At 41.3% G+C, this 27,205-nt stretch overlaps 5 protein-coding genes across 6 annotated transcripts in view; all 5 read left to right on the plus strand.

The window, feature by feature from the left end:
* The window catches only part of LOC121718943 (zinc finger protein 239-like), a 627,858-nt gene that overhangs the window by 460,119 nt on the left and 140,534 nt on the right, over nt 1-27,205 (plus strand). The gene's annotated exons all lie outside the window — the stretch shown is intronic.
* LOC121718854 (zinc finger protein 665-like) overlaps nt 1-27,205 on the plus strand; it is a 1,212,449-nt gene that overhangs the window by 171,783 nt on the left and 1,013,461 nt on the right.
* The window catches only part of LOC121718796 (NACHT, LRR and PYD domains-containing protein 3-like), an 800,724-nt gene that overhangs the window by 119,362 nt on the left and 654,157 nt on the right, over nt 1-27,205 (plus strand). Inside the window, exons 6-7 of one of the 3 annotated variants that reach the window (XM_042103998.1) lie at nt 12,158-12,328; nt 13,316-13,486. The exons of the other annotated variants lie outside the window; for them this stretch is intronic. Coding sequence (XP_041959932.1) covers nt 12,158-12,328; nt 13,316-13,486 — 342 coding nt within the window. The remainder of the gene's footprint in view (nt 1-12,157; nt 12,329-13,315; nt 13,487-27,205) is intronic. 3 annotated transcript variants of the gene reach the window in all.
* The window catches only part of LOC121718792 (protein NLRC5-like), a 787,595-nt gene that overhangs the window by 20,765 nt on the left and 739,625 nt on the right, over nt 1-27,205 (plus strand). The gene's annotated exons all lie outside the window — the stretch shown is intronic.
* Nucleotides 13,963-26,882, plus strand: LOC121718990 (stonustoxin subunit beta-like). The gene is made up of 4 exons (XM_042104479.1): nt 13,963-14,012; nt 14,403-14,570; nt 19,906-19,952; nt 25,537-26,882. The coding sequence occupies exons 2-4, from the start codon at nt 14,515-14,517 to the stop codon at nt 26,082-26,084; spliced, it is 651 nt and encodes a 216-aa protein (XP_041960413.1). The 5' UTR covers nt 13,963-14,012; nt 14,403-14,514; the 3' UTR covers nt 26,085-26,882.

A 27,205-nucleotide genomic window follows, 5' to 3' on the forward strand; every position in this document is an offset into this window, starting at 1 on the left:
ATTTTACTGTAATGTACTGGTCAGTTTTACCAAAGTTGGGAAACAATGGGCTAGAGATTGTTGAGTCACATTGTTGCAAATTTCATAGGATGATGCATCATTCCACAAAATGGTTTGTCTTCTCTATCAGGAAGTTAGTCAGTAAGCTTAACAATAAACATATAGCCTTAACTCAAAACAGCTGTTATAGGCTTATGTCATTTTGATCTGTAAAAATGTCACATGCAGCCATGCCTAAATTCTGCTTACTGCACATTAATCATAGGCTAATATATTATAATATAATATTCAGTATTGAATGCTTAGGAATGATGTTTTCCCCTACCGTACTATTTGTAAGCAGGTGTAGCCTACCTGCGGACATGTAAGTGCTACAGGTTTTCTACAGAAATGGCATGTTTGAACGGGCACTGCACTAGTTATATTGAAATAACAGAATAAGGATACGTTTATCACTACAAACTCAGCGGAGTGTTGCAAATGCAGAAACTGTTTATCTGAAATAATATGGCAGCTTGCGGATAGAGAAAAACATGACGATAAAAACAGTTAAATGATGAAACTGAATATTGAGAATTGAAATGCAAATCAAATGGCAAAATGGAATGCAAATCAATCCATGTTTATTCTATTTTTTAACCAAAATTATTCAAATTGATTTTAGGATTGCATTGTCACTTTGCAGATTAAAATACAATTTGATGGAAATCAAATTGTATTAAATTGCATAATGTAATGTATTTTAGAATTGCAGATTGCATTCTCAATCTCATTTGAATTATGCAACATATATGCTTCCATACATTAGGTGTGTAAATGCAACCCAGATCACACTGTTCCCAGTGTTGGGAAAGTTCACTTTCTATGTGAACTAGTTCAAAGTTCAGTTCACAAATTTAAAAATGAACTAGTTCAGTTCACAGTTCATAATTCAAAATTTTGAACTAAGTTCACAATTTCCAAACTAGTGATGAACTAGTAGTTCTTTTTTTTCATATGTTGCTGCGAGCTATTATTTTTCAAAATTATTGCCACATCCCATATAGAATGCAGTTAATTTGGGTTGAGGATCTGTCTCGACAGTCTTTTGATTTGTTATTGGCTTGCACATACCTTGAAAGGCTAGCCAGGTGCTTCAGTTCAATGTGCCATTTCAGGTTTGCTGTGGATGTGACTGATGTGCAGGCAAAGTTTGCACAGAAATGTACGATTTTTCCCATCCTCACTGACCTTGTCATAAAACTTGTTTTAAATGATCATATGAGGCCCCTTTGCTGCTTTGTCGTCTACATCAGCCTTTCTCAAACTTCTTTGACCTGAGGCCCAGTCAAGGCATACTTTGGGGTCATAGGGCCCACCTACATGAACCCACCCCCCATCAAATTATCATAACAATATCACAATTATTATTATTTTTATACTATATTGCTATACATGCACTTCAGTCAATGTTTAAAGTGCTAAGATTGTTCACAAAAGTTTGTGAAAACATGCACATCAGAGTACTGTTTTACTAATGTAAAATATAATATGGCCTACAGTAGTTTCATTGTTTTTGCATTGTTGCATGATGCTTGCATTAGAAATACTTCTCAAAACAACAGCTATTATATGGGTGCCATTGTTTTGGGATGTTTCCCTCATGCAAGCATCATACACTGATAGAATATTTATATTCTATTTAATTACATTTTAATGTAACTTTAATACTTTAACACACTTTAATACTTAATGTTAGACATTGTTTTATATAGTCTGTGCTCTGATTTTTTTTATGGAAGTTGCATAAATCCACGTCATTCTATTAAATGTCGTTTCATAATGATTGAAGCTTAGCTTTGCTACCAACGTGCACACGCATGCATTGAATAAACGCTCATACTACGACTTAATTTTATGCCTCTATGTTTGATGACACCAAATCAACAAGTATTTCCTACAAATTGCAGAAACGTTTGTTTTCTTTTTCTGTCCGCGGTTCCTTGTTCCACCAGTTCCCACTTTTCTTAAATAGTTAAATATATAGATATATAGACTTTCCTTTACTTTATTTCTGCATTGTTGCACTGTTGACTTACTCATTTGCACTATCACCATGACCACTATCACCATTGCACTACCACCATGACACTCATTCACACAGAGCACCTTAGAGCACCTTACCATACCTTACTATGCACAGAGAATCACAGGCTCAGTCCCTGCCTCAGTCATTGCAAGCGCCTCTGATTTATTAATCACCACTATGTGGATACTGTTTTTAGAATTGATTTAGATTAAGTGTTAGTATAATTTGTAATATTGTTATTTGTATTTTAGTATATTTTTATATATTGTATTAAGTGTTAGTATAATTTGTATATTAGTATATTTAGCATATTCTTTATCTTCTACTGTCCTTACTGCTTAGTTGTGTTTTTATATTATATACTTTAATTACTCTTCTGCTGTTAAAGAATGTGTTTGTCTTGTATGTATGCTGCTGAGACCTTGAATTTCCCCTGGGGATCAATAAAGTATCTATCTATCTATCTATCTATCTATCTATCAATTGCGCAGCAAATTATCAGACGATGCCCCGGAATTCACTCTGCAGACCAGCATTGTCCACGTTGCGGACTGCGGCCATAGACTGCGGCCCATAGTTTGAGTAATGGTGACCTGCATGCTGCCATATTAAGGCCTTTTAACGGTGTGTTTTAGCCGGGTTTTCGCGTGGAAGGCTCTGTAGAAATCTGGCACCCTATTGAACGAAGTTAAACTGAAAGAGCGTGCCGTTCACAGACACCAGAATGAACGAGTTCATAGTAACGTTCATCAGGCAGTAATACAGTAAGCCTACGTACAGTTCACGTTCGCTCAAATATATATTTGTTTTCTCCTATTAATCCTTTCCTCTCTTTTTTACCTAAATGTAATGTAATCTGGCGCGAGAGATACAGTCAGTTCGTTACTATCACGTCACTCTTGGAATATATACTGCAGCGCAGCCGCAGCCGTTGAAGTCATAGACTGTATATATAGAACTGGACAGTGTGCCGTCTGTTAAGAGTGATGCGAGCGTTAGTCCAGAGCCCCCTGGTGGCTGGCTGCAGTACAATGTGTAACTCCGCCCATCCCCATGTATTTCAATGGCCAAGTAGCCAACTTTCCGTGTCACTTTTCTCATCTAAAACTATTTTTGTATCAACAACTTTTTATTCGAAAAAATAGTTTTCAAGATGCTTCAATACACACAATTTTTCTTTTCTCGCTGAAATTATTATTTTTAATGTTATATTAACAAATCTAAAATGGCGTGTTTACACCTATGATTGACAGCTGGCTGCAGACACTACCGCGTCATCGCTCACTTATTTTAACACCTGATTTCGACACATAATCTAACCTAAATAAGTGTTGCTGTTATTATCATTAGGCTATATCTTATCACAGTCTGACTAAATACATATTGATAGTCATACATTGTGTAGTTGCTGGTAAGAGACATCGTTGTTAGTTGTGACAGATTCTTTGTGAAAAAAGATATGTTCTGTTCTTTCGTAGATGCTAAGTATATTAGCTCATAGCATGCTACATCATGCTAGCATTAGCCAGTTGATAGGTAAAGTAAAAGGGCTCTGCTATATTGATCCGAAGTGACGTTAGCCATAGTCACCATCATTTACAGTCCTACTTGTTTGAAATGGTTTAACGTAACCAGTGATTGCCGCCATCATCGTTGCAACTTCATTTGAATATACTTTGTCAGTGGAGAAGGCGATGTAAAGTTTCATTAACGTTAACTCTTGCTTAGTTTTGCGAATGGCAAAAAACGCCACCTAGCCTGCTAGGTCGGCAACCTCGGTATGCCCATTTATGAATCAGCCCGACAAATAACGTTACTTGTGTTTTAGTGAACACATTATTGGACCATAGCTTAACGTGAGGAGGGATTCAAAGTTACAAATGGCCAATTTGCTTAGTATGCTCAGAACAGCGGTATCTGAAAATGCGTTAAGGTATCGTTGTTACCTGCGATTGCACTACTGGAGAAGCATTTTGCATTAGAAATCCTCCCGTAGACGTACATCATTTCAAAATAATACGTCTAAATTGAAAACTGTGACAACTCATTGATAGGCCCTCTCAATATGTCTGTAATCGTATGCCTCTACCACAGGCTTGCTAGTCTTTCACCAGAGAGGGTGCTCCATTATAATAGGGCTGCCAACTTTTCAAAAAACCTTGGAGTGAGATTTGGTGGGGCCAACCAAAATTTTGCTGCGGACATTTTTGTTTGGCTCATTCAGCATTATACCGTACAGTAAAAAAAAAACGTACATCAGTGGTTCTCAGGTGTAGGGACCAGGCATGGACAGATTATGAACTTTCGGGCCCCTGGGCCCACATGTATTAAGGGCTCCCCACTAATTGTCGCACATGTGGAAGGGGGGTTTGGGGGTCCTCCCCCAGAATTTTCTTCATTTGTTTGATGTGATTTCCTGTATTCTGGTGCATTTTGGTAGCTTAGAAATCTAGACACACCCTAGCGGCAGCAAATTACATTTGCTTCCAGGGCTAGTCTAGCAACTCTCCGTTGGCTTGTGAGCTCGAAAAATTAAACTTCTATCAGGCCAATCAAATCGTCTATAGAGTCGTTAGGGGGGCATAACATAACGATTGATGGCAGAGTTGCAACGGTTTGGCTTAAATTCCCTGCTACTTGAAAACAAAGAAGATGGATATTGCTGTTGGCCAACAGTGTGACACGAGTTACGCTTGTTTTGAGATGGCAAAAGTTTGAACTAGCCAACTAGCTCCGTTGGTGGGAAAACGCATGGGACTCAGTGCTGTCCTTTTGCGTGCAGAGGGAATTTGAAAGACAACCGATTATCCCACCCCTCGGACTGAGCACTGCGAACGGTGAGTGCCCAGACCCTACATTTTAATGTGGGTCTGGCTCGGCAGGCTAGCATTTTGGGGATGGCCAATACTAAATTCAATCAGATTCATAGCCTACATCCTGATGTGTTGATATTGAGGCAATGATTCCATGCAAAGGCTTGGGCTTCAGGGCACCCTGACACCTTGGGCCCCTGGGTCTGGGCCCAGAATGCCCGTGCAGTAATCCATCCCTGGGACCAGGGTCCCAGAGTTAAATGAACATTGGTATCAAAAGGATCTAGCCTACTACTAGGACCATGGGCGTCGGAGGCATTGTAAAAGTGGGTGGGACATTTCAGGGGGGGGGGGGGGGGGTATGGGGGTCCTCCCCCAGAAAAAATGTTTTGGACTAGATGCAATTTCCTGAATTCTGGTACATTTTAACAGGTTATTTAGATACTTCTATATAACAAAATAAAGCCAGCCTACGAAATTAATTAAATGGGGGTCCAAACTAACAATTTTAAAAAGTGGGTGGGTGTTTTGTAAGAATTTAAGAAATGTTTGTATATTTTAACTTTTAAATGCATCAATCAGGTGCACTTTCAAAATAAATTCAGAGGTCAAACTTGCTTATTTTTATGGAAATATTTGTGCTGTAGCCTAAGCTATTTTGCACTTCAGAATTATAACCATGCACACACAGGTGGAATAGTTATGGTGATATTGCAATAAGTTCACAACCACAAAAACATATGCTACATTTCACAGTTCAGAAATGTTCAAAAATGTGTGTACATTTCAGCACTCAATGAAATTATGCAGAAGTGGTCACCTGTGTTATTCAGCTGGTTTATTTAAGATAATATATTGGTCATTGTAATGGCCATAGCCTATAGCCTACATGCTATTCCTTTTTCAGGATGTACCCATATCTGCATGATGTGAATGTTTGCATATGGCTTATGTCAGGCTTTATATCAATATTTGTGTCTCGTTATTTGATTTTCTTCATATTTTTGCATTAATGTCACTAGGAAGCATGCCAATATAAATATATTCATTTATCTGTAATGGGATTGGCTGGAACCTGACAATATAAGAACCATGATGGTGGGATAATCTATGGCTGAGCAATTTACAAAAATGTATGTAGGCCTACTGACAAATAGTTTACATTAGAATACATTATAATTTCGCCCCAATGAGGCTATGTAGAAATGTGTTGCAATTTCAAAACCGGATTACTCAGGAACCACTTATTGCACAGAGGCATGCTTTATATCCTCGTATTCGGTACGGTTTGCTGTTTATTGTGATATTGGGTTTGCCACGTGTTGTGTGAAGGGTTAGTGAAATATTAAACCGAGAGTAATGGGTGTGCACTGTGTGCAAAATCCAAATATGATTAGCCTAAATTGCACCTCGGTTCAATGTTAATTTTCTCACGAACCATTTATCACAGCAACTTGGCGCTAATATCATTGGAAAGCTTAGATTCCGCACGTTCACCTGATGTGTGATATCATATGTATAGGTTTAGTTTAGTTGAACCTCATCTGCCAGGTATTTGACCTACCAGGTTGACACTTCAGCGTGAAAAATACTCAATAATACTCAAAGCATACCTGAAGCGGGGGAAATGCGCCTGGGACGGCTTCTGAAGTATATCGCAAATGAGAGAAAATTTAGAAAATTCCACAGACGGGGTGCTCTTGAACCCTCTCACCGTCTCTGAAAGCATAACCGTGGCTCAACAGGTAGATCTATAGATAGGCTAAACTCATTTTTCAGGCATCTGACCGACCGGGTTGACACTTCAGCGTGAGAAATCGGGGGTGTGGCGTGTGAGTGTGTGAAACTAATCAAATGCGTGTGTCTCACGGCCAATGCGTGAGAGTTGGCACCTATGATTATAAATCAAAAATGTAATACTGCAGCCTTCATGTCAGCTGTAAAAATATGAGAACATGGACCTACTACATCAGGACAGGATACTCATTTTCAAAAATGTAATACTGCAGCCTTCATGTCAGCTGTAAAAATATGAGAACATGGACCTACTACATCAGGACAGGATAACATTTTACACATAATCAGGAAGCTACTTTGCTGTTCAGTGTGTGATGTGTTTAAAGTGGTACTACGTTTAAAGAAACATTTTTATTCTTTGTTTCAAGTGCATAAGAAAATACCACATTATGATGGTTATGGTTACCCTTAACAAATACAAAACAATATAATACTTAAAACAGGGATCAATCAATAGCCTAATGAAATAAACAATGAGGGGGGAAAGCAATAATAAATAATAATGCCCATTCAATCAATAATATAATAACAATAACATGGTAAGACTACATTAAGGAGAATATCAATAATAAACAATGTCAAATTAATCAACAGCCTATAATGAAAATAAAACAGTACTACTGCATACAAACCATAATGTATAAGAAGTGCTTAAAAGACCAAAAACTATCACAAGAACGAAGAGCACTGGGCAACTCATTCCACCAACATGGTACCACTGAGGAAAAGAGTCTTGAATTTGACCTAGCGTTTAAGACTGGTCGACACAACAGAAGTTCATCAGAAGACCACAGTGGGCGGTTGGGGATGTATATCTTGATCATTGAATTAAAATAACAAGGAGCAGATCCAGTCAATGTCCTATAGGCCAAAGTGAAAGATTTAAATTTAATTCTGTCTACTGTAGGGAGCCAATGGAGAGTAACTAGGAGAGGAGTTACGATGTGTCCTCTTTGGCTGATTGTGGCATGTTGCAGCATTCTGAATGATAGATCACACAAAATAAATAAAAAACATTCAATATTGATTTAGTATCAACCAATAATTATTCTGATATTAACATTCTTGTAACATCTACATCTTTGTGTAGGCTACAGTTAAATACTAAGCAATGGCCTCTGACTTAAATACCAAGGCAGTTAAATGACCGTGGTATAGTCTACGTGATACACAGTAAACCCATTTAAAATAGGCAAGGATATGTATTTAATAACATTTGGGGTTGCTCACAGTATACCCACCACTACAACTAACTAACTCGACTACACCACTAGTTAAATGGCGCATTGCAATTTACAATTTGTGTGAGTTCAGGGGCATACAGAAAGTTGAAGTTTGGGTGACATCAATAAAGAAAATAGAAACAAAGGGATGTGTACAGCCTCAAGTATAAATGATGTCACATTAACAGAAGGTTCAGAGCAGAGGCAGACCTTTCTTGGTGCCATGCAAGTTATTGAAAATCATGTGTTTTCAGAACGTAGTGGTGCTGTGCCATGTCCCATGTATAAGGGGCTTCAGGTTGATCCAGTGACGGTGGGTGATGATGTCAGGGAGATGGATGTCAGGGTACTTGGAGAAAGGGGGAGGACATGCCACCTCAGACCACCCCAGCCAAACATCTTCACGTAGGCATTCCCTTGCTTGCAGACTAATGTAGACCATGGAGACCACCTTGCCGCCACCTCCAGTACATTCAGTCATCACCCATATCTTACCTGCAAAAAGGAAAGTTACAATAAAGTTAGTCAGACAATTTTACATTACAAAGCATCTAATCAGGCACTCAACACCACTAGTAATACCAATTAATTAAATATATGTGTGCAATAAACTTCACAGCCTACCTATAATGTTAACTACACATTTAAATATGCGGTGTGAATGTTATTAACTTGCGTCAGCTTGAAAAATAACGTTATCAGTATGACTGATCATGGACGTTAGATGACAAACTAAGGTCTTTCTCAAATGTTCACCGATATCCCTGGGAAGTGACTGGTTCTTGGCGTAGCAGCTAGTGTTTAATGCAGGCGTTTCATTTATCGATCATTCACTTATGCGGTCTACAACTACTGACCTACCGATCTATTTTTTACAGTCTATGCTACCGACCTACCATCACAGAAGTAGCTCTAACAGAGGTGTCGTTAACGTTAGAAAAAATGGCTAGTAGTTACATTAACACGAGGTTGATGAGGTCCATGCTTGACATTACGTTAACGTTAACTTGCGTTGCTTTATCACATCATACCGTTGCTTTATCACATCATATACTGTACTGACTGTCTAGTGTTATTAATCCCCATGTACAGTCAATGGTTACTCCATGTTGAGATGGCATACATGATATTTGAAAACAGCAACAACTAATAAAACCAATTATATCATGCATCGACTGTTAAGGGAGCTGTGTGCTAATCTTCACTTCAATGACTAACTTAGCCTCCCGGTAACGTTAACGTAGCTGCTAACGTTAGCATGTAATTCGCTGTCCGCATTTCTGTTGTTAGCTCATTAGTATTCACCATACTAAATTGTCACAGTCTATAATCAACATAATAAGCTCTCTTAGACGTATTTAAGAACACCAATAGACAAAAAAAACGTTTCAGTTTATACGCAACACTTACCAGACAAGAACAAACCGATTGTTGTTTGTACTGTTTAGCTAACTCAGTCACAGCCGTAAAATTCATCCAGCCAGCTAGCCTTCGGCGCCGAGTCGACCTGCGTTGTGGAAAGGAGAAGGGGGCGGGTTTCACTTGACAAGGGGCGTGTTTAACTCGCTGAGTGGCAACTGAGTGGGCGTGCCTGACCGCGACTCCTCTTCACTGCGCATGCTTCAACTTTTGCTGCGCAGCCGCACTTCAAATTGGCTCCAAATTTTCCAAGATGGCGTCGCCTCGGCGGCTTCAATTCAAGGGGGCAGGCGAATTCCCGGAAGTAGAAGAATCGACGTAGGCTGGAGGGACCACCTCTCTGCTAACTCCCATAGAAGTCCATTCATTCTAGGATTTTTTTTAAATACCATAACTTCATATAACATATATCCTGTGGCGATATTGTAGCTTCTGTGTAATCCACATAAACACTACAAAGGCAAAACAGACTCCACTACCTCGTCTGTAACGTTGGTTACCCGTAAGAAGAATGGTTAGCTTGTTCGGTTGGAGGGAAGCTAGCTTTGACGTAATCTCTCTTTCGCGCCGTAGGGAGATAACCGTATTGTTTGGATAAGAAGCTCAGTCCACCTTACGGTCTATGACGGTAACTCATAAGCAAAACCTAGCATACACGACCGTATGTTAAGGTAAGGCATTACACAGAGGCAACCTAATAATAATAAAAAAGTAAACCTATTTTTTTTAAAACGGCACTAATCATTACAGAGGTTTTCGATGGATTGACCGTAGGTCGGAAAAGTGGAAAGAAGATTAGCTTCAAGGCTATATGATAACTTTTTTGTTTTGTTGACTGTTTTTGAAGATGATCATGTATGGTAGCTTCAACATTAACACGACTTGGTGAGGATGATATTAATAATAATACATAAATAAATGTTTAACTTTGATGACTTTGAAGGCGAAGGAAGTGTGAGAAGAATTTCTGTGTATCTATCATATGAGTTACAAGATTCAGTTCGATGGCTAACGTCACGAAGTTAAGTGTGAGTCTGCGCAGTACTGGGGGGACCAACTGAAAAATCGTTCTATTTGACTCAGTGCCCTCCCATTGAAAACGACGGAGTCTGTTCGTCCATTTCTTTTACTGTCTATGGCCCCAACCTCTCAATCGGAACTCCTGGTTGTCCTCGCCCTTCGCTAAGCCACACCCGAAAACCGCCATAGGCCAATCGTGGCTTAGCAACCCGTCACTAGGCACGGGAGGTCTGACAAGCTTTCGAGTTTTGCTATGTTAAGCAGAAGTCGAATTTGCGTTTTGTTTCATTCGACTCTCCTGAATGAATGTAACAGGCATGGGGGACGAAAGAGACATACCATTTAAGCTATGTACTTCCCACAACTTAAATATTTGACAACATATCATGAATGGTACTTCAAATAGGTGTTATTTTAAATAGATTGCTGATGGGTTATACATGTTGGTGAACGTCTGTTCGTCTGTCCGTCATCGTGAAGCGTGTATCTCGCGGTTACGGAAATATCATGCAATATGCCATTTTTTATAGTTAAAAACAATATGTGTTCTCAATTATATCATGTTTCTATAGTGTAACATGTTATTTCACTGTGTCTTTACGTGGGTTAGGGCACCACACATCCAAATAAGTGCCCTTTATGACCCAAAGGCCTTCAGTCTCCATATGTTAAATAACTCATGAACGGTTTTGTTCAGAGCTGAAATTCCAACTGTATTTGACAGAGGGCAGATGTAGGTTGCTAGTGACAAAATATTAACTTTCAGTGTGGTACGATGTCTTTGTAAAGGACATTTCATTGAAAAGTCCCGGTTCTACCCCTATGTAATAAAGCTTGTCAGGCATAGCAACTGTAACTAAGGAGGGCGGGACTTAGCGAAGGGTGAATTCTAACTGAACTGCACAGAGACACAGGATAACGGACAGAGTAGGCTATCTGAATTTGAAACACCTCTGATTCTCAAGACAGGCAGGCTATGAGATACAGGATAGCTAGAACAGATAGAGAAGGGTTACAGGTCTTGCAACAGTATGTCATAACCAATTAAAAAGGACGATATATATAATTTAGAATATGTGAACTGAAACTGGACAGGCCATAATAACCTCTGACTAGTTTAGGCTACTTATTGTTAAATTGCAATGTGAGCGGCAGCCAGCAGGGGAGGATACGTCACAAGATTATTTAAAAAGCAAATGTGCGTCTGCCCTGATTCTGATACCATGGCGGTATTAATTAAACCGTGGGGGGACGCCATGCTGAAATAAACATAGAGGAAACACTGGGCTATAATATAAAATACCATTTTTTAACAAGCCTTCCCTAAATTCTAAAATGGATCAATGTGTAGGCTTATTCATGAGCTCATATCCTGAATAGCACCTAAGCTTCTAACCTCTTTGAGGGTTAGAGACAACATGTGAGCTAGCTTAGCTGTGCTTGTGGAATGTTGGTAAACCTCACTACCCGACGTCTCAAGAGTGCTGCTGGAATGCAGCCAGTAGCCTGGGCTATTGGCTCAATTGTTAGCGCGCTCGCCTCCCGATCCGAGGTGCTGCTGTTCGCGGGTTCGAGTCTGGGCGTGTGCAGGGCTGAATCGCGCAGGTTCAACACAACGCAGGTTACATGGGGACAATCTATATTAAATTAGTGCAAGTGAATTCTTTGACTAGCTGCTGACCAGAGTAGTGATATGACAGTGGTGGACAGTAGTGATCTGATCTGATGTTCTGTTCTTGATTTTTATTGATCAGGGCATTGTGTAAACAGTATATCTTCCATTTATTCATGTTATCTTTTGTTGTGTTCTTATGCAGGCTTGCTGATTGTAAACTCGCAGATACGTCTTGTGAGATTGTGGCTTCAGTCCTACAGTCACCAAACTCCCTGCAACAGCTGGACTTGAGTGACAATGACCTTGGGGATTTTGGAGTTCAGCTTCTCTCTAAGGGACTGTCCAGTTCCAGCTGCACAATACAAACATTAAGGTGGGTGCAGACGTTTCTTTGTAGTCTTTGTATCTTTGTCTGAAATGTCCTCATTAGTTAGAAGAACCATGACAACATAACAATGGAACATCAACTGGTCAGCAAAATGGAAAAAGTAGCAATTGACATCCTACCCTGATATCATTGTGCAGGTGTCATTCTACTTTTGAGCTTATTTGTGAGTTTTAAAATGTCTGAACTGATCAAATCTCTGTCATATAAGTTTATGATGAAGCAATATGGCACAAGTGAGAGGGGCGTTGGTAGCACATAATGCCATGGCTTTTATTCAGCCTTGTGCTGTAGGTAATCACAGCCATGGCTATATCTGCTACCAACGCCACTCTGCCATATTGCTTTCATACAACAGTTCTAACTAGTTGAGTTAAAAGACATCAAATTGTGTTTTCTAACGGTTTCTAAGCAATTTTTTATTTTTTTTTCATTCAACATCCGCCCGGAAAATAGTTCCAGTAGTTCCAATCTCCACGGGGAGCCAAACGCGACACCGGAGAGCCAAGTTCAGGTTGAGAGAGGCTTAAGCATCTAACCTCTTTGAGGGTTAGAGACAACATGTGAATGTAACGGATGTCAGCTAGCTTAGCTATGCTTGTGGAACGTTGGTAAACCTCACTCCCTGACGTCTCAAGAGTGCTGCTGGAATGCAGCCAGTAGCCTGGGCTATTGGCTCAATTGTTAGCGCGCTCGCCTCCCGATCCGAGGTGCTGCTGTTCGCGGGTTCGAGTCCGGGCGTGTGCAGGGCTGAATCGCGCAGGTTCAACACAACGCAGGTTACATGGGGACAATCTATATTAAATTAGTGCAAGTGAATTCTTTGACTAGCTGCTGACCAGAGTAGTGATATGACAGTGGTGGACAGTAGTGATCTGATCTGATGTTCTGTTCTTGATTTTTATTGATCAGGGCATTGTGTAAACAGTATATCTTCCATTTATTCATGTTATCTTTTGTTGTGTTCTTATGCAGGCTTGCTGATTGTAAACTCGCAGATACGTCTTGTGAGATTGTGGCTTCAGTCCTACAGTCACCAAACTCCCTGCAACAGCTGGACTTGAGTGACAATGACCTTGGGGATTTTGGAGTTCAGCTTCTCTCTAAGGGACTGTCCAGTTCCAACTGCACAATACAAACATTAAGGTGGGTGCAGAAGTTTCTTTGTAGTCTTTGTATCTTTGTCTGAAATGTCCTCATTAGTTAGAAGAACCATGACAACATAACAATGGAACATCAACTGGTCAGCAAAATGGAAAAAGTAGCAATTAACATCCTACCCTGATATCATTGTGCAGGTGTCATTCTACTTTTGAGCTTATTTGTGAGTTTTAAAATGTCTGAACTGATCAAATCTCTGTCATATTAGTTTATGATGAAGCAATATGGCACAAGTGAGAGGGGCGTTGGTAGCACATAATGCCATGGCTTTTATTCGGCCTTGTGCTGCAGGTAATCACAGCCATGGCTATATCTGCTACCAACGCCACTCTGCCATATTGCTTTCATACAACAGTTCTAACTAGTTGAGTTAAAAGACATCAAATTGTGTTTTCTAACGGTTTCTAACTAATTTATTTATATTTTTTCATTCAACATCCGCCCGGAAAATAGTTCCAGTAGTTCCAATCTCCACGGGGAGCCAAACGCGACACCGGAGAGCCAAGTTCAGGTTGAGAGAGGCTATATGTGCTTGTGCACACAGTGATTTTGCAGAGCCCACTCGTTCATATTATGTCATATGCTGAATTGAACATTCACCCTATTCTACTTACTCCATTTTCTCACTCAATAGCTGTCAAATGTGATGCTCACACTGGACAATTCAGAGCAAAAAGCGGACTGTCCAAGTGCGGATGTCCTTAGATATCGCCAGTCAGGGAATGTCTCTTGTCCAGTCAGAAATTAAGAAATAGTTTAGCCAGACCTATCTGTTGTAAAACAAAACAAATAACTTCAGATTAACACAATGTCACCAGTTGATGCATGTAAAAACAATGAAAAGGACATTCTCTCTCTCTCTCTCTCTCTCTCTCTCTCTCTCTGTCTGTCTGTCTCTCAGGCTCTCTGATTGTCTCATCTCAGAGAAGGGCTGTGGTTTTCTGGTTTCAACCCCCTTTCCCTCTCATCTAAAAGAACTGGATCTCAACTACAATTATCCTGGAGAATCAGGAATGAAGCTGTTATCTGCTAGACTGGAGGATCCTGTCTGTAAACTGGAGATACTGAGGTATGTTCAGAAAGAAACCCTAGTGTATTTAAACATTGTCTCCATTGTGGAGACCATAGTTATTTCTTAATACCGAGTGTACTGGCCTATTTTCAAATGTGTATTATAATAGCTGCATCCACAATCCAATGCAAATATTTAGAGATGCGTTCAAAGATAGTTTAGAGGTGTGTTGCAAACATAGCTGAAAGTGTAGGAACCTCTGCTTTCTGTTTGTCTTGAGTTCTGTGCGAACATTTCTGAACACTCAGTGGAGCTGGAAAGAGTTACTGTTAAAATGGACTCTTTGCACCAAATTGTATTAAATCTTACTATTCAGAGAAAGCATATTTGCCACAAACATTTACCAATTTGAATGCCTCTCAGATTCCAGGCTGTGAGATTAACAGAAAGACAAGGAGATGAGCAGACAGACAGGGAACAGTTTATCCCCGGCAGACAAGAAATGCTATTTTCTGATTGTCTGACAGAGAGGCTATTAATTCTGTATATCAGGACACCTATGAAGTAGCTCAAATTTAACCAAGTTAAAGGTACTCTAAGCAATGTTGGGTAATGTCACTTCTGTTGAAGTTCAAACAAAACAGAGAGCTACCTCGCCTCTCCCTCCTGTGAAACTCCTCCTGAAGGTGTTGTCGGTGATTGGCTGGAACAGCTTATGTTTCATGGTCCAGGTTGGACTAGTCTGTTTTAGTTGCCGTTTTTGTGGCTGTCCTAAGAGACCGTGTTTTTTTTAAAGTGTATTCAGGCAGCTAGCAGATGGTGAGGTGATGTTTGCTGTATGTGACAATATGTCAGTAACCAAAGAAAGTGGTACAACAAACGATCATTAATTCAGGGTTGGACTGTGAAGGTGTTGCTGGTGGTCCCTGATCATGCATTAAATAATGGAGTTTCACTGCTGGAATGTGCATTTGTTATTCAAAGGGAGTCCTCAGGTTGCTCACTAACTCTAATCTAAGTACAGGACAGACCATAGACTGTATATATAGAACTGGACAGTGTGCCGTCTGTTAAGAGTGATGCGAGCGTTAGTCCAGAGCCCCCTGGTGGCTGGCTGCAGTACAATGTGTAACTCCGCCCATCCCCATGTATTTCAATGGCCAAGTAGCCAACTTTCAGTGTCACTTTTCTCATCTAAAACTATTTTTGTATCAACAACTTTTTATTCGAAAAAATAGTTTTCAAGGTGCTTCAATACACACAATTTTTCTTTTCTCGCTGAAATTATTTTTTTTTATGTTATATTAACAAATCTAAAAGGGCGTGTTTACACCTATGATTGACAGCTGGCTGGCTGCAGACACTACCGCGTCATCGCTCACTTATTTTAACAACACCTGATTTCGACACATAATCTAGCCTAAATAAGTGTTGCTGTTATTATCATTAGGCTATATCTTATCACAGTCTGACTAAATACATATTGATAGTCATACATTGTGTAGTTGCTGGTAAGAGACATCGTTGTTAGTTGTGACAGATTCTTTGTGAAAAAAGATATGTTCTGTTCTTTCGTAGATGCTAAGTATATTAGCTCATAGCATGCTACATCATGCTAGCATTAGCCAGTTGATAGGTAAAGTAAAAGGGCTCTGCTATATTGATCCGAAGTGACGTTAGCCATAGTCACCATCATTTACAGTCCTACTTGTTTCAAATGGTTTAACGTAGCCAGTGATTGCCGCCATCATCGTTGCAACTTCATTTGAATATACTTTGTCAGTGGAGAAGGCGATGTAAAGTTTCATTAACGTTAACTCTTGCTTAGTTTTGCGAATGGCAAAAAACGCCACCTAGCCTGCTAGGTCGGCAACCTCGGTATGCCCATTTATGAATCAGGCCGACAAATAACGTTACTTGTGTTTTAGTGAACACATTATTGGACCATAGCTTAACGTGAGGAGGGATTCAAAGTTACAAATGCTTAGTATGCTCAGAACAGCGGTATCTGAAAATGCGTTAAGGTATCGTTGTTACCTGCGATTGCACTGCTGGAGAAGCATTTTGCATTAGTATGATTTGATCAGGTCTTGCCAGTGATGTGTAAATCCTCCCGTAGACGTACATCATTTCAAAATAATACGTCTAAATTGAAAACTGACAACTCATTGATAGGCTCTCTCAATGTCTGTAATCGTATGCCTCTACCACAGGCTTGCTAGTCTTTCACCAGAGAGGGTGCTCCATTATAAATCAAAAATGTAATACTGCAGCCTTCATGTCAGCTGTAAAAATATGAGAACATGGACCTACTACATCAGGACAGGATACTCTGTAAACATTTTACACATAATCAGGAAGCTACTTTGCTGTTCAGTGTGTGATGTGTTTAAAGTGGTACTACGTTTAAAGAAACATTTTTATTCTTTGTTTCAAGTGCATAAGAAAATACCACATTATTATGATGATGATGGTTATGGTTACCCTTAACAAATACAAAACAATATAATACTTAAAACAGGGATCAATCAATAGCCTAATGAAATAAACAATGAAGGGGGAAAGCAATAATAAATAATAATGCCCATTCAATCAATAATATAATAACCATAACATGGTAAGACTACATTAAGGAGAATATCAATAATAAACAATGTTAAATTAATCAACAGCCTATAATGAAAATAAAACAGTACTACTGCATACAAACCATAATGTATAAGAAGTGCTTAAAAGACCAAAAACTATCACAAGAACGAAGAGCACTGGGCAACTCATTCCACCAACATGGAACCACTGAGGAAAATTGAATTTGAATAGGTCTTGAATTTGACCTAGCGTTTAAGACTGGTCGACACAACAGAAGCTCATCAGACCACAGTGGGCGGTTGGGGATGTATATCTTGATCATTGAATTAAAATAACAAGGAGCAGATCCAGTCAGTGTCCTATAGGCCAAAGTGAGAGATTTAAATTTAATTCTGTCTACTGTAGGGAGCCAATGGAGAGTAACTAGGAGAGGAGTTACGATTTGTCCTCTTTGGCTGATTGAAGACCAGTCATGTTGCAGCATTCTGAATGATAGATCACACAAAAGAAATAAAAACAAAACATTCAATATTGATTTAGTATCAACCAATAATTATTCTGATATTAATATTCTTGTAACATCTACATCTTTGTGTGGGCTACAGTTAAATACTAAGCAATGGCCTCTGACTTAAATACCAAGGCAGTTAAATGACCGTGGTATAGTCTACGTGATACACAGGACTACACAGTAAACCCATTTAAAATAGGCAAGGACATGTATTTAATAACATTTGGGGTTGCTTACAGTATACCCACCACTACAACTAACTAACTCGACTACACCACTAGTTAAATGGCGCATTGCAATTTACAATTTGTGCGAGTTCAGGGGCATACAGAAAGTTGAAGTTTGGGTGACATCAATAAAGAAAATAGAAACAAAGGGATGTGTACAGCCTCAAGTATAAATGATGTCACATTAACAGAAGGTTCAGAGCAGAGGCAGACCTTTCTTGGTGCCATGCAAGTTATTGAAAGTCATGTGTTTTCAGAACGTAGTGGTGCTGTGCCATGTCCCATGTATAAGTGGCTTCAGGTTGATCCAGTGATGGTGGGTGATGATGTCAGGGAGATGGATGTCAGGGTACTTGGAGAAAGGGGGAGGACATGCCACCTCAGACCACCCCAGCCAAACATCTTCACGTAGGCATTCCCTTGCTTGCAGACTAATGTAGACCATGAAGACCACCTTGCTGCCACCTCCAGTACATTCAGCCATCACCCATATCTTACCTGCAAAAAGGAAAGTTACAATAAAGTTAGTCAGACAATTTTACAACATTACAAAGCATCTAATCAGGCACTCAACACCACTAGTAATACCAATTAATTAAATATATGTGTGCAATAAACTTCACAGCCTACCTATAATGTTAACTACACATTTAAATATGCGGTGTGAATGTTATTAACTTGCGTCAGCTTGAAAAATAACGTTATCAGTATGACTGATCATGGACGTTAGATGACAAACTAAGGTCTTTCTCAAATGTTCACCGATATCCCTGGGAAGTGACTGGTTCTTGGCGTAGTGTTTAATGCAGGCGTTTCATTTATCGATCATTCACTTATGCGGTCTACAACTACCGACCTATTTTTTACAGTCTATGCTACCAACCTACCATCACAGAAGTAGCTCTAACAGAGGTGTCTGTCGTTAACGTTAGAAAAAATGCAAAGCTGGCAAACTGGCTAGTAGTTACATTAACATGACGGGTTGATGAGGTCCATGCTTCACATTACGTTAACGTTAACTTGCGTTGCTTTATCACATCATACCGTTGCTTTATCACATCATATACTGTACTGACTGTCTAGTGTTATTAATCCCCATGTACAGTCAATGGTTACTCCATGTTGAGATGGCATACATGATATTTGAAAACAGCAACAACTAATAAAACCAAGTATATCATGCATCGACTGTTAAGGGAGCTGTGTGCTAATCTTCACTTCAACGACTAACTTAGCCTCCCGGTAACGTTAATGTAGCTGCTAACGTTAGCATGTAAATTGCTGTCCGTATTTCTGTTGTTAGCTCATTAGTATTCACCATACTAAATTGTCACAGTCTATAATCAACATAATAAGCTCTCTTAGACGTATTTAAGAACACCAATAGACAAAAAAAACGTTTCAGTTGATACGCAACACTTACCAGATAAGAACAAACCGATTGTTGTTTGTACTGTTTAGCTAACTCAGTCACAGCCGTAAAATTCATCCAGCCAGCTAGCCTTCGGCGCCGAGTCGACCTGCGTTGTGGAAAGGAGAAGGGGGCGGGTTTCACTTGACAAGGGGCGTGTTTAACTCGCTGAGTGGCAACTGAGTGGGCGTGCCTGACCGCGACTCCTCTTCACTGCGCATGCTTCAACCTTTGCTGCGCAGCCGCACTTCAAATTGGCTCCAAATTTTCCAAGATGGCGTCGCCTCGGCGGCTTCAATTCCATAGAACACTGTAGAATGCAGCCACACTGTCCAGTTCTATATATACAGTCTATGGGACAGACAGTGTCGGGGCATTTTACTTCATGATTGTCTCCTGAGAACTAGAGGGGTCTTGAGGCGTCACCTTGGATGCCTTTGTATGCGATAAAGACAGCTGGAAAGAGATTTACTTCATTACTTTATATCAGGAAAAACATGTACGGCAGCAGGCTATTTTCTGTGGGATAATAAATCACATTTCACAGGTGGCACAAACAGAAAAAGAACAGCGTTGAGATCTGTCAAATGGTACGTGTGTGTGACATTTTGTTTTTCAGAACTGACCGTGTGTGACATTTCGTTTTTCTTACAGAACTGACCACACTTCTTTAGACAGAGCACGACCACGTTTGCTGAAATGTAAGTTAATTGTTTATTTAGTATTTGTGATCATTCACATGTTTTAGCTTGAATGTGTGTATGGGAGTCTTGTAGCTGTGTGTGTGTATTTGGTAAAACATGACATGCCACAAAATATTCTGTGTGGGTGTTATAGTATGGTGTGCTTGAAAGTGTGTGTGTGTGATGTGAGCAGAAGTATGTGTGTGTTTCTGTGTGAGCGGAAGTGTGTGTGTGTGTGTGTGTGATGTGAGCAGAAGTGTGTGTGTGTGTGTGTGTGTGTGTGTGTGATAGCAAGGTTTGCTAACCTGTGTGAATGAATGTTTGTGTGTGTATGTTACAGTATTGTGTACAGTGTGTGTGTTTAGTGTGTCTGTGTGTGTGAGGTGACCAGAAATGTGTGTCTGTGTGTGTGTGTGATGTGAGCAGATGAGTGTTTGTGTACGTGTTAATGTGAAAAGTGTGTGATGTGATGTGAGTAGAAGTGTGTGTGTGTGTGTGTGATGGGAGCAGAAGTGTGTATGTGAGAAGTGTGTGTGTGTGTGATGAGATGTGAGTAGAAATGTGTGTGTGTGTGTGTGTGTGATGGGAGCAGAAGTGAGTGTGTGATGAGATGTGAGTAGAAATGTGTGTGTGTGTGATGTGAGCAGAAGTGTGTGTGCGAGAAGTGTGTGTGTGTGTGTGATGTGAGCAGAAGTGTGTGAGAAGTGTGTGTGTGTGTGTGATGTGAGCAGAAGTGTGTGTGTGTATGTCTGTGTGTGTGATAGGAGCAGAAGTGTGTGTGTGAGAAGTGTAGGGCTGAACGATTTATTGCATTTGCGATAATATCGCGATATGATGAAACGCGATTTTTAAACCGCAAAGGCTGCGATTACGCTTCGTAATATGTGACGTCACCAAAACGCATTTATACTTGCGCTTGCCGACGCGCCACCGACTCTTCACACCGACCACTGAAGAAGCAAAAAATTTAAACAAGAGGACCAGCTAACAGTGTCAAGAAAGGTCTGATCAGTAGAGCTACTTTGGTTAAAAATAAACCTCTTCATTACCTTTTGCTCGAACCTGCCATGTCCCTGGTTCTAGTTCATAATTCCCCTGTGCTGCTACTCTGACTGGTAACTTCGTTCACTTGTCCAGCTGACGATTAAAACTCCACGACTGTATAGGCTGCACAGCAGCCATTGACCTGTGCACTGGGGACTTTGTTTACTGGAGTACAGTGACAGTGGGGGCATTTGCGTTATCCGCAAGTAGTTGACACAGCTAACCACCAAAAACTCAGCTGTTCTAACATTAGCTTACCAGCTAAGGGTCTAGGCTACATACATGCTGCTAACTGCTGCTAACTTTGCCTGTTTAAAGAGTTTTGTCTCCCCGATTGGCTTTGTTGTGATATGAACAAACTAGTTCATTTGCATGCATGCGTATTGCGCTGTGGTGTTGATGATGCTAACCTTTAGTTAAAACCGAGCCGAACGGTCATTCGGCCGCATTTATTTGCGCTACAACAATCTACAGTAGTTTGTTCCGATTCACGTGCAAGTAGCCTACAGAGGAGAGGAGTGGGTCTGTGTGTGTGTGTGTGTGTGTGTGTGGTGTGTGTGTGTGGGTCTGTGTGTGTGTGTGTGTGTGTGGTGTGTGTGTGTGTGTGTGCCACAGGACAAGGAGAAGCCGTGTCAGTCCCACTACATGTAGACCTATTTGTTAACTAACGAAAGAAGATCATATCTACATGAAATAGAAACGTATCAGAATCAATAAATGTTTACAAGGCTGGAAGTTCAACAAATATAGGTCTACTAATGTGATTAAATAATAAAAAATGTTTTATTCATCAATCTTATTCAATGACCTAATGCCATCATAACATAGGCATGGGCTCCAGGAAAGAACAGTTTATGTTTAACTTATCTAATTTTGTGTTGGTCTATAGAATAATATATTGCTTGTCTTTGTTGAATAAGACAGAAGATAAAGAGCTTAAAAATAATCGCATATCGCAATCGCAATATTGGTGAGAAAAATCGCAATTAGATTGAATTAGATAGAGTGTGTGATGTGATGTGAGTAGAAGTGTGTGTGTGTGATAGAAGCAGAAGTGTATGTGTGTGTGAGCGGATGTGTGTGTGTGATGTGACCAGAAATGTGTGTGTGTGATGTGAGCAGGAGTGTGTGTGTGTGTGTGTGTGTGTGTGTGATGTGAGCAGGAGTGTGTGTGATGTGTGTGATGTGAACAGAAGTGTGTGTGTGTTTCTGTTTCTGTGTGAGAGGGTGTGTGTGTTTATGTCTGTGTCTAGTGTGTGATGTGTGATGTTAGCAGACGTGTGTGTGATGTGAGCAGAAGTGTGTGTGTGTTGTCATGTTTCTCTCTCTCTGTATATGTGTGTGTGTTCTCATGTTCTATCTCTGTATGTGTGCGTGTGTATGTGTGTCTCTGTTCTCTCCTCTCGTCTGCAGATGCCTGTGTGTATGTTTGTGTTGATTTGGTGTGTGTGTGTGTGTTTTCATGTTCCCTCTCTGTGTGTGTGTGTGTCTTCTCTTGTTCTCTCTCTGTATGTGTGTGTGTTCTCATGTTCTCTCTGTGTATGTGTGTGTGGATGTGTGTGTGTTCTCATGTTCTCTCTGTGTATGTGTGTGTGGATGTGTGTGTGTTCTCATGTTCTCTCCTCTCCTCATGTGTGCAGGGTAGTGGTGTTTGTGTGTGTGTGTGTGTGTGTGTGTGTGTGAGATGGTAGGGTAGTGGTGTGTGTGTGTATGCTGGTAGGGTAGTGGTGTGTGTGTGGGTGTACTGGTAGGGTAGTTGTGTGTGTGTATCCTGGTAGGGTATGTATGAGTGTGTGTGTGTGTGCTGGTACGGCAGTGGTTTGTGTGTGTGTGGGTAGAGTAGTGGTGTGTATGGGTGTGTGTGTTTGTGCTGGTGTGTGTGTGTGTGTTTGTGTGTGTGTGTGGGTGGGTGGGTGTGCTAGTAGGGTAGTGGTGTGTGTGTGTGTGTGTGTGTGCTGGTAGGGTAGTGGTGTGTGTGTGTTTGTGTGTGTGTGGGTGGGTGTGCTGGTAGGGTAGTGGTGGGTGTGTGTGCCGGTAGGGTAGTGGTGTGTGTGTGTGTGTGTGCTGGTAGGGTAGTGGTGTGTGTATGTGTGTGTTAGTGTGCTGGTAGGGTAGTGGTATGTGTTTGTGTGTGCTGGTACGGCAGTGGTTTGTGTGTGTGTGGGTAGGGTAGTGGTGTGTGTGTGTGTGTTTGTGCTGGCAGGGTAGTGGTGTGTGTGTGTGTGTGTGCTGGTAGGGTAGTGGTCTGTTTGTGTGCTGGTAGGGTAGTGGTGTGTGTGTGTGTGTGCTGGTAGGGTAGTGGTGTGTGTGTGTGTGTGTGTGTGCTGGTAGGGTAGTAGTGTGTATGTGTGTGTGTGTGTGCTGGTAGGGTAGTGGTGTGTGTGTTTTGATGTGAGCAGAAGTGTGTGTGTGTGTGATGTGAGCAGGAGTGTGTGTGTGTGTGTGTTTCTGTTTCTGTGTGAGAGGGTGTGTGTGTTTATGTCTGTGTCTAGTGTGTGTGATGTGTGATGTTAGCAGATGTCTGTGTGATCTGAGCAGAAGTGTGTGTGTGTTGTCATGTTTCTCTCTCTCTCTGTATATGTGTGTGTTCTCATGTTCTATCTGTGTGTGTGTGTGTGTGTGTGTGTGTTCTCATGTTCTCTCCTCTCGTCTGCAGATGCCTGTGTGTGTGTTTGTGTTGATTTGGTGTGTGTGTGTGTGTGTGTGTGTTTTCATGTTCTCTCTCTGTGTATGTGTGTATGTGTTCTCATGTTCTCTCTCTGTATGTGTGTGTGTGTTCTCATGTTCTCTGTGTGTGTGTGTTCTCATGTTCTCTCCTCTCCTCATGTCTGCGGGTAGTGGTGTGTGTGTTGGTAGGGTAGGTGTGTTTGTGTTTGTGTGTGTGTGTGCTGGCAGGTTTAGTGGTGTCTGTGTGTGTGTGTGTGTGTGTGCTGGTAGGGCAGTGGTTTGTGTGTGTGTGTGTGTGTGTTTGTGCTGGTAGGGTAGTGTTGTGTGTGTGTGTTTGTGCTGGTAGGGTAATGGTGTGTGTTTGTGTGTGTGTTTACTGGTAGGGTAGTGGTGTGTGTGTTGGTGTACTGCTAGGGTAGTTGTGTGTGTGTGTGTGTGTGTGTGTTTGTGTGTGCTGGTACGACAGTGGTTTGTGTGTGTGTAGGGTAGTGGTGTGTAGGGTAGTGGTGTGTATGGGTGTGTGTGTTTGTGCTGGTAGGGTAGTGGTGTGTGTGTGTAAGTGTGTGTGTGCTGGTAGGGTAGTGGTGTGTGTGTTTGTGCTGGTAGGGTAGTGGTGTGTATGTGTGTGTGTGCTGGTAGGGCAGTTATGTGTGTGTGTGTGTGTGCTGGTAGGGTAGTGGTGTGTGTGTGTGTGTGTGTGCTGGTAGGGTAGTGGTGTGTGTGTGTGTGTGTGTGTTGGTAGGGTAGGTGTGTTTGTGTTTGTGTGTGTGTGTGTGTGTGCTGGCAGGGTAGTGGTGTGTGTGTGTGCTGGTAGGGTAGTGGTGTGTGTGTGTGTTTGTGCTGGTAGAGTAGTGGTGTGTATGTGTGTGTGTGTGTGTTGGTAGGGTAGCGGTGTGTGTGTGTGTGTTGGTAGGGTAGTGGTGTGTGTGTGCTGGTAGGATAGTGGTGTGTATGTGTGTGTGTGTGTGTGTGTGTGTGCGTGTGCTGGTAGGGTAGTGGTGTGTGTGTGTATGTGTACTGGTAGGGTAGTGGTGTTTGTGTGTGTGTGTGTCTGTGTGCGCTGGTAGGGTATGTATGAGTGTGTGTGTGTGTGTCTATGTGTACTGGTAGTGGTGTGTGTGTTTGTACTGTTCTCTCTTTGTATGTGTGTGTGTGTGTGTGTGTGTGTGCTTGTAGGGTAGTGGTGTTTGTGTGTGTGTTTGTGCTGGTAGGGTAGTGGTGTGTGTCTGTGTGTGTGTGCTGGTGGGGTAGTGGTGTGTGTGTGTTTGCTGGTAGGGTAGTGGTGTGTGTGTGTGCAGGTAGGGTAGTGATGTGTGTGTGTGTGTGTGTGCGCTGGTAGGGTAGTGGTGTGTGTGTGTTTGTGTGTGTGTGTGTGTGCACTGGTAGGGTAGTGGTGTGTGTGTGTGTGTGTGTGTGCGCTGGTAGGGTAGTGGTGTGTGTGTTTGTGTGTGTGTGCCTGGTAGGGTAGTGGTGTGTGTTTGTGTGTGTGCGCTGGTAGGGTAGTGGTGTGTGTGTGTGTATGTGCTGGTAGGGTAGTGGTGTGTGTGTGCGTGCGCTGGTAGGGTAGTGGTGTGTGTGTTTGTGTGTGTGTGTGTGTGCGCTGGTAGGGAGTGGTGTGTTTGTGTGTGTGTGTGTGTGTGTGTGCGCGCGCTGGTAGGGTATGTATGAGTGTGTGTGTCTGTGTGTACTGGTAGTGGTGTTTGTGTTTGTACTGTTCTCTCTCTGTATGTGAGTGTGTGTGTTCTCATGTTCTCTCTGTGTGTGTGTTCTCATGTTCTCTCAATCTGTGTGTGTGTGTGTGTTCTCATGTTCTCTCCTCTTGTACTGTTCTCTCTCTGTGTGTGTGTATGTGTGTGTGTTCTCATGTTCTCTCCTCCTCTCTTGTCTGCAGATGCCTGTGATCTCACACTGGACCCAAACACAGCAAACAGATTTCTCTCTCTCTCTGAGGGGAACAGAAAGGTGACACGTGTGGAGAAGCAGCAGCCGTATCCTGAACACCCAGAGAGATTTGACTCCACATACTATCCTCAGGTGTTGTGTAGAGAGGGTCTGACTGGACGCTGCTACTGGGAGGCTGAGAGGAGTGATGATGGTGGAGCTCGTATATCTGTGGCCTATAAAAGCATCGAGAGGAAAGGGGACAGTGCTGACGTCATAATGGGACGGAATGCCAAGTCCTGGAGTCTGTTCTGCTCTGGTGATCACAGATACTCTGTCCTGCACAATAATAAACACACTGACATACCTGCCCCCTCCTCCCGCTCCAGAACAGTAGGAGTTTACCTGGACTGGCCGGCCGGCACTCTGTCCTTCTACAGCGTCTCCACTGACACACTCACCCACCTGCACACGTTCCACTCCACATTCACTGAGCCCCTCTATCCAGGGTTTGGGCTTTATTGGGGCTCCTCAGTGTCCCTGCGCAAGATCACATGAGCTCGTCCTCCAACAGGTACATCCACCCTTTTCTCCCTTTCTCTCTCTCTCTCTCTATCCTCAGTCTCTGTCCCCCTCCCTTCTCTTCCTCTCTCTCTCTCTCTCATTCTCCTCCATTTTCAGATGTGTGTGTGTGTGTGTGGTTTGTATGACACTGTAATGTAATATAGGCTTGTAGGCACAAGAAGCTCTTTTACAAACAGTAAAGATTACATTATTTTTGCTTTGCATCAGATTTAATGTTGCCCACTGGCATATCACACACATCAAGCTAATATTTTTGAAGTTGAATGTGTGTGTGTGTGTGTGTGGTTTGTTTAACACTGGTGTCTATTTAACCAACTGCCAAAATTCAGACTTAAATTCATCAAGTCAAGACTCTGTGTAACATTCCGCAGTAACCACGTAACCGTAGCAACATCCATTCTGTTGATCTGTGGCCCTGGCAGTGGAGCAGGGCTTGTTGCTATGGCAATAGCTCCAGCTTTGGCCCATAGACTGTATAAAGAACTGCAGGAACATCAGTCACACACAACTGTTCATACATATGTGTAATGTATGTATGTATATTCAATTATATAATTATATAATTACTGTTTTGATGAAACTAAACAAATGCTGATATTGCTTTCTTTATATTATGCTCTTTCCCTAAAATGAATGTGTGGATTATGAGAATGTTTTCAACAACAACAATATGATGTATTCTGTTCTCCCTAAAGTTTAGTTATTTGCTGAATTATCTTTGAAAAATTATTTGCTGATCTGAGGTGTCAGTGTTTTTATGTGTGTTTACATGCTTGTTTTTCTGACTTATATGAAATATGTAAATAAAATGTGTTTCTGACTTTTAAATGTCTAAATAAAGATTTTGAAAGGAGATTTAATGAACCTGTTGTCATTTTATTTGTTTCATTGTTTTTTATGCCATAACAAAAAAGAGTATGTGATTTTTATTTTGTGATTTTTTCCCCCCTTCAAACTTCCTTTTTCTGTAGTTGGACATGGCATGCATTGACCACCACGGCCATCTCTCCATTCAGTGCAACACTGTAACAGATTGGTGTATTGCAGTAGTTATAACTGTCAAAATAACACGTTCATGTTGATTAATTGATCAT

The sequence above is a fragment of the Alosa sapidissima genome, chromosome 9 (genome assembly GCF_018492685.1).
Source record: "Alosa sapidissima isolate fAloSap1 chromosome 9, fAloSap1.pri, whole genome shotgun sequence".
In the NCBI taxonomy this organism is placed as follows: domain Eukaryota; kingdom Metazoa; phylum Chordata; class Actinopteri; order Clupeiformes; family Clupeidae; genus Alosa; species Alosa sapidissima.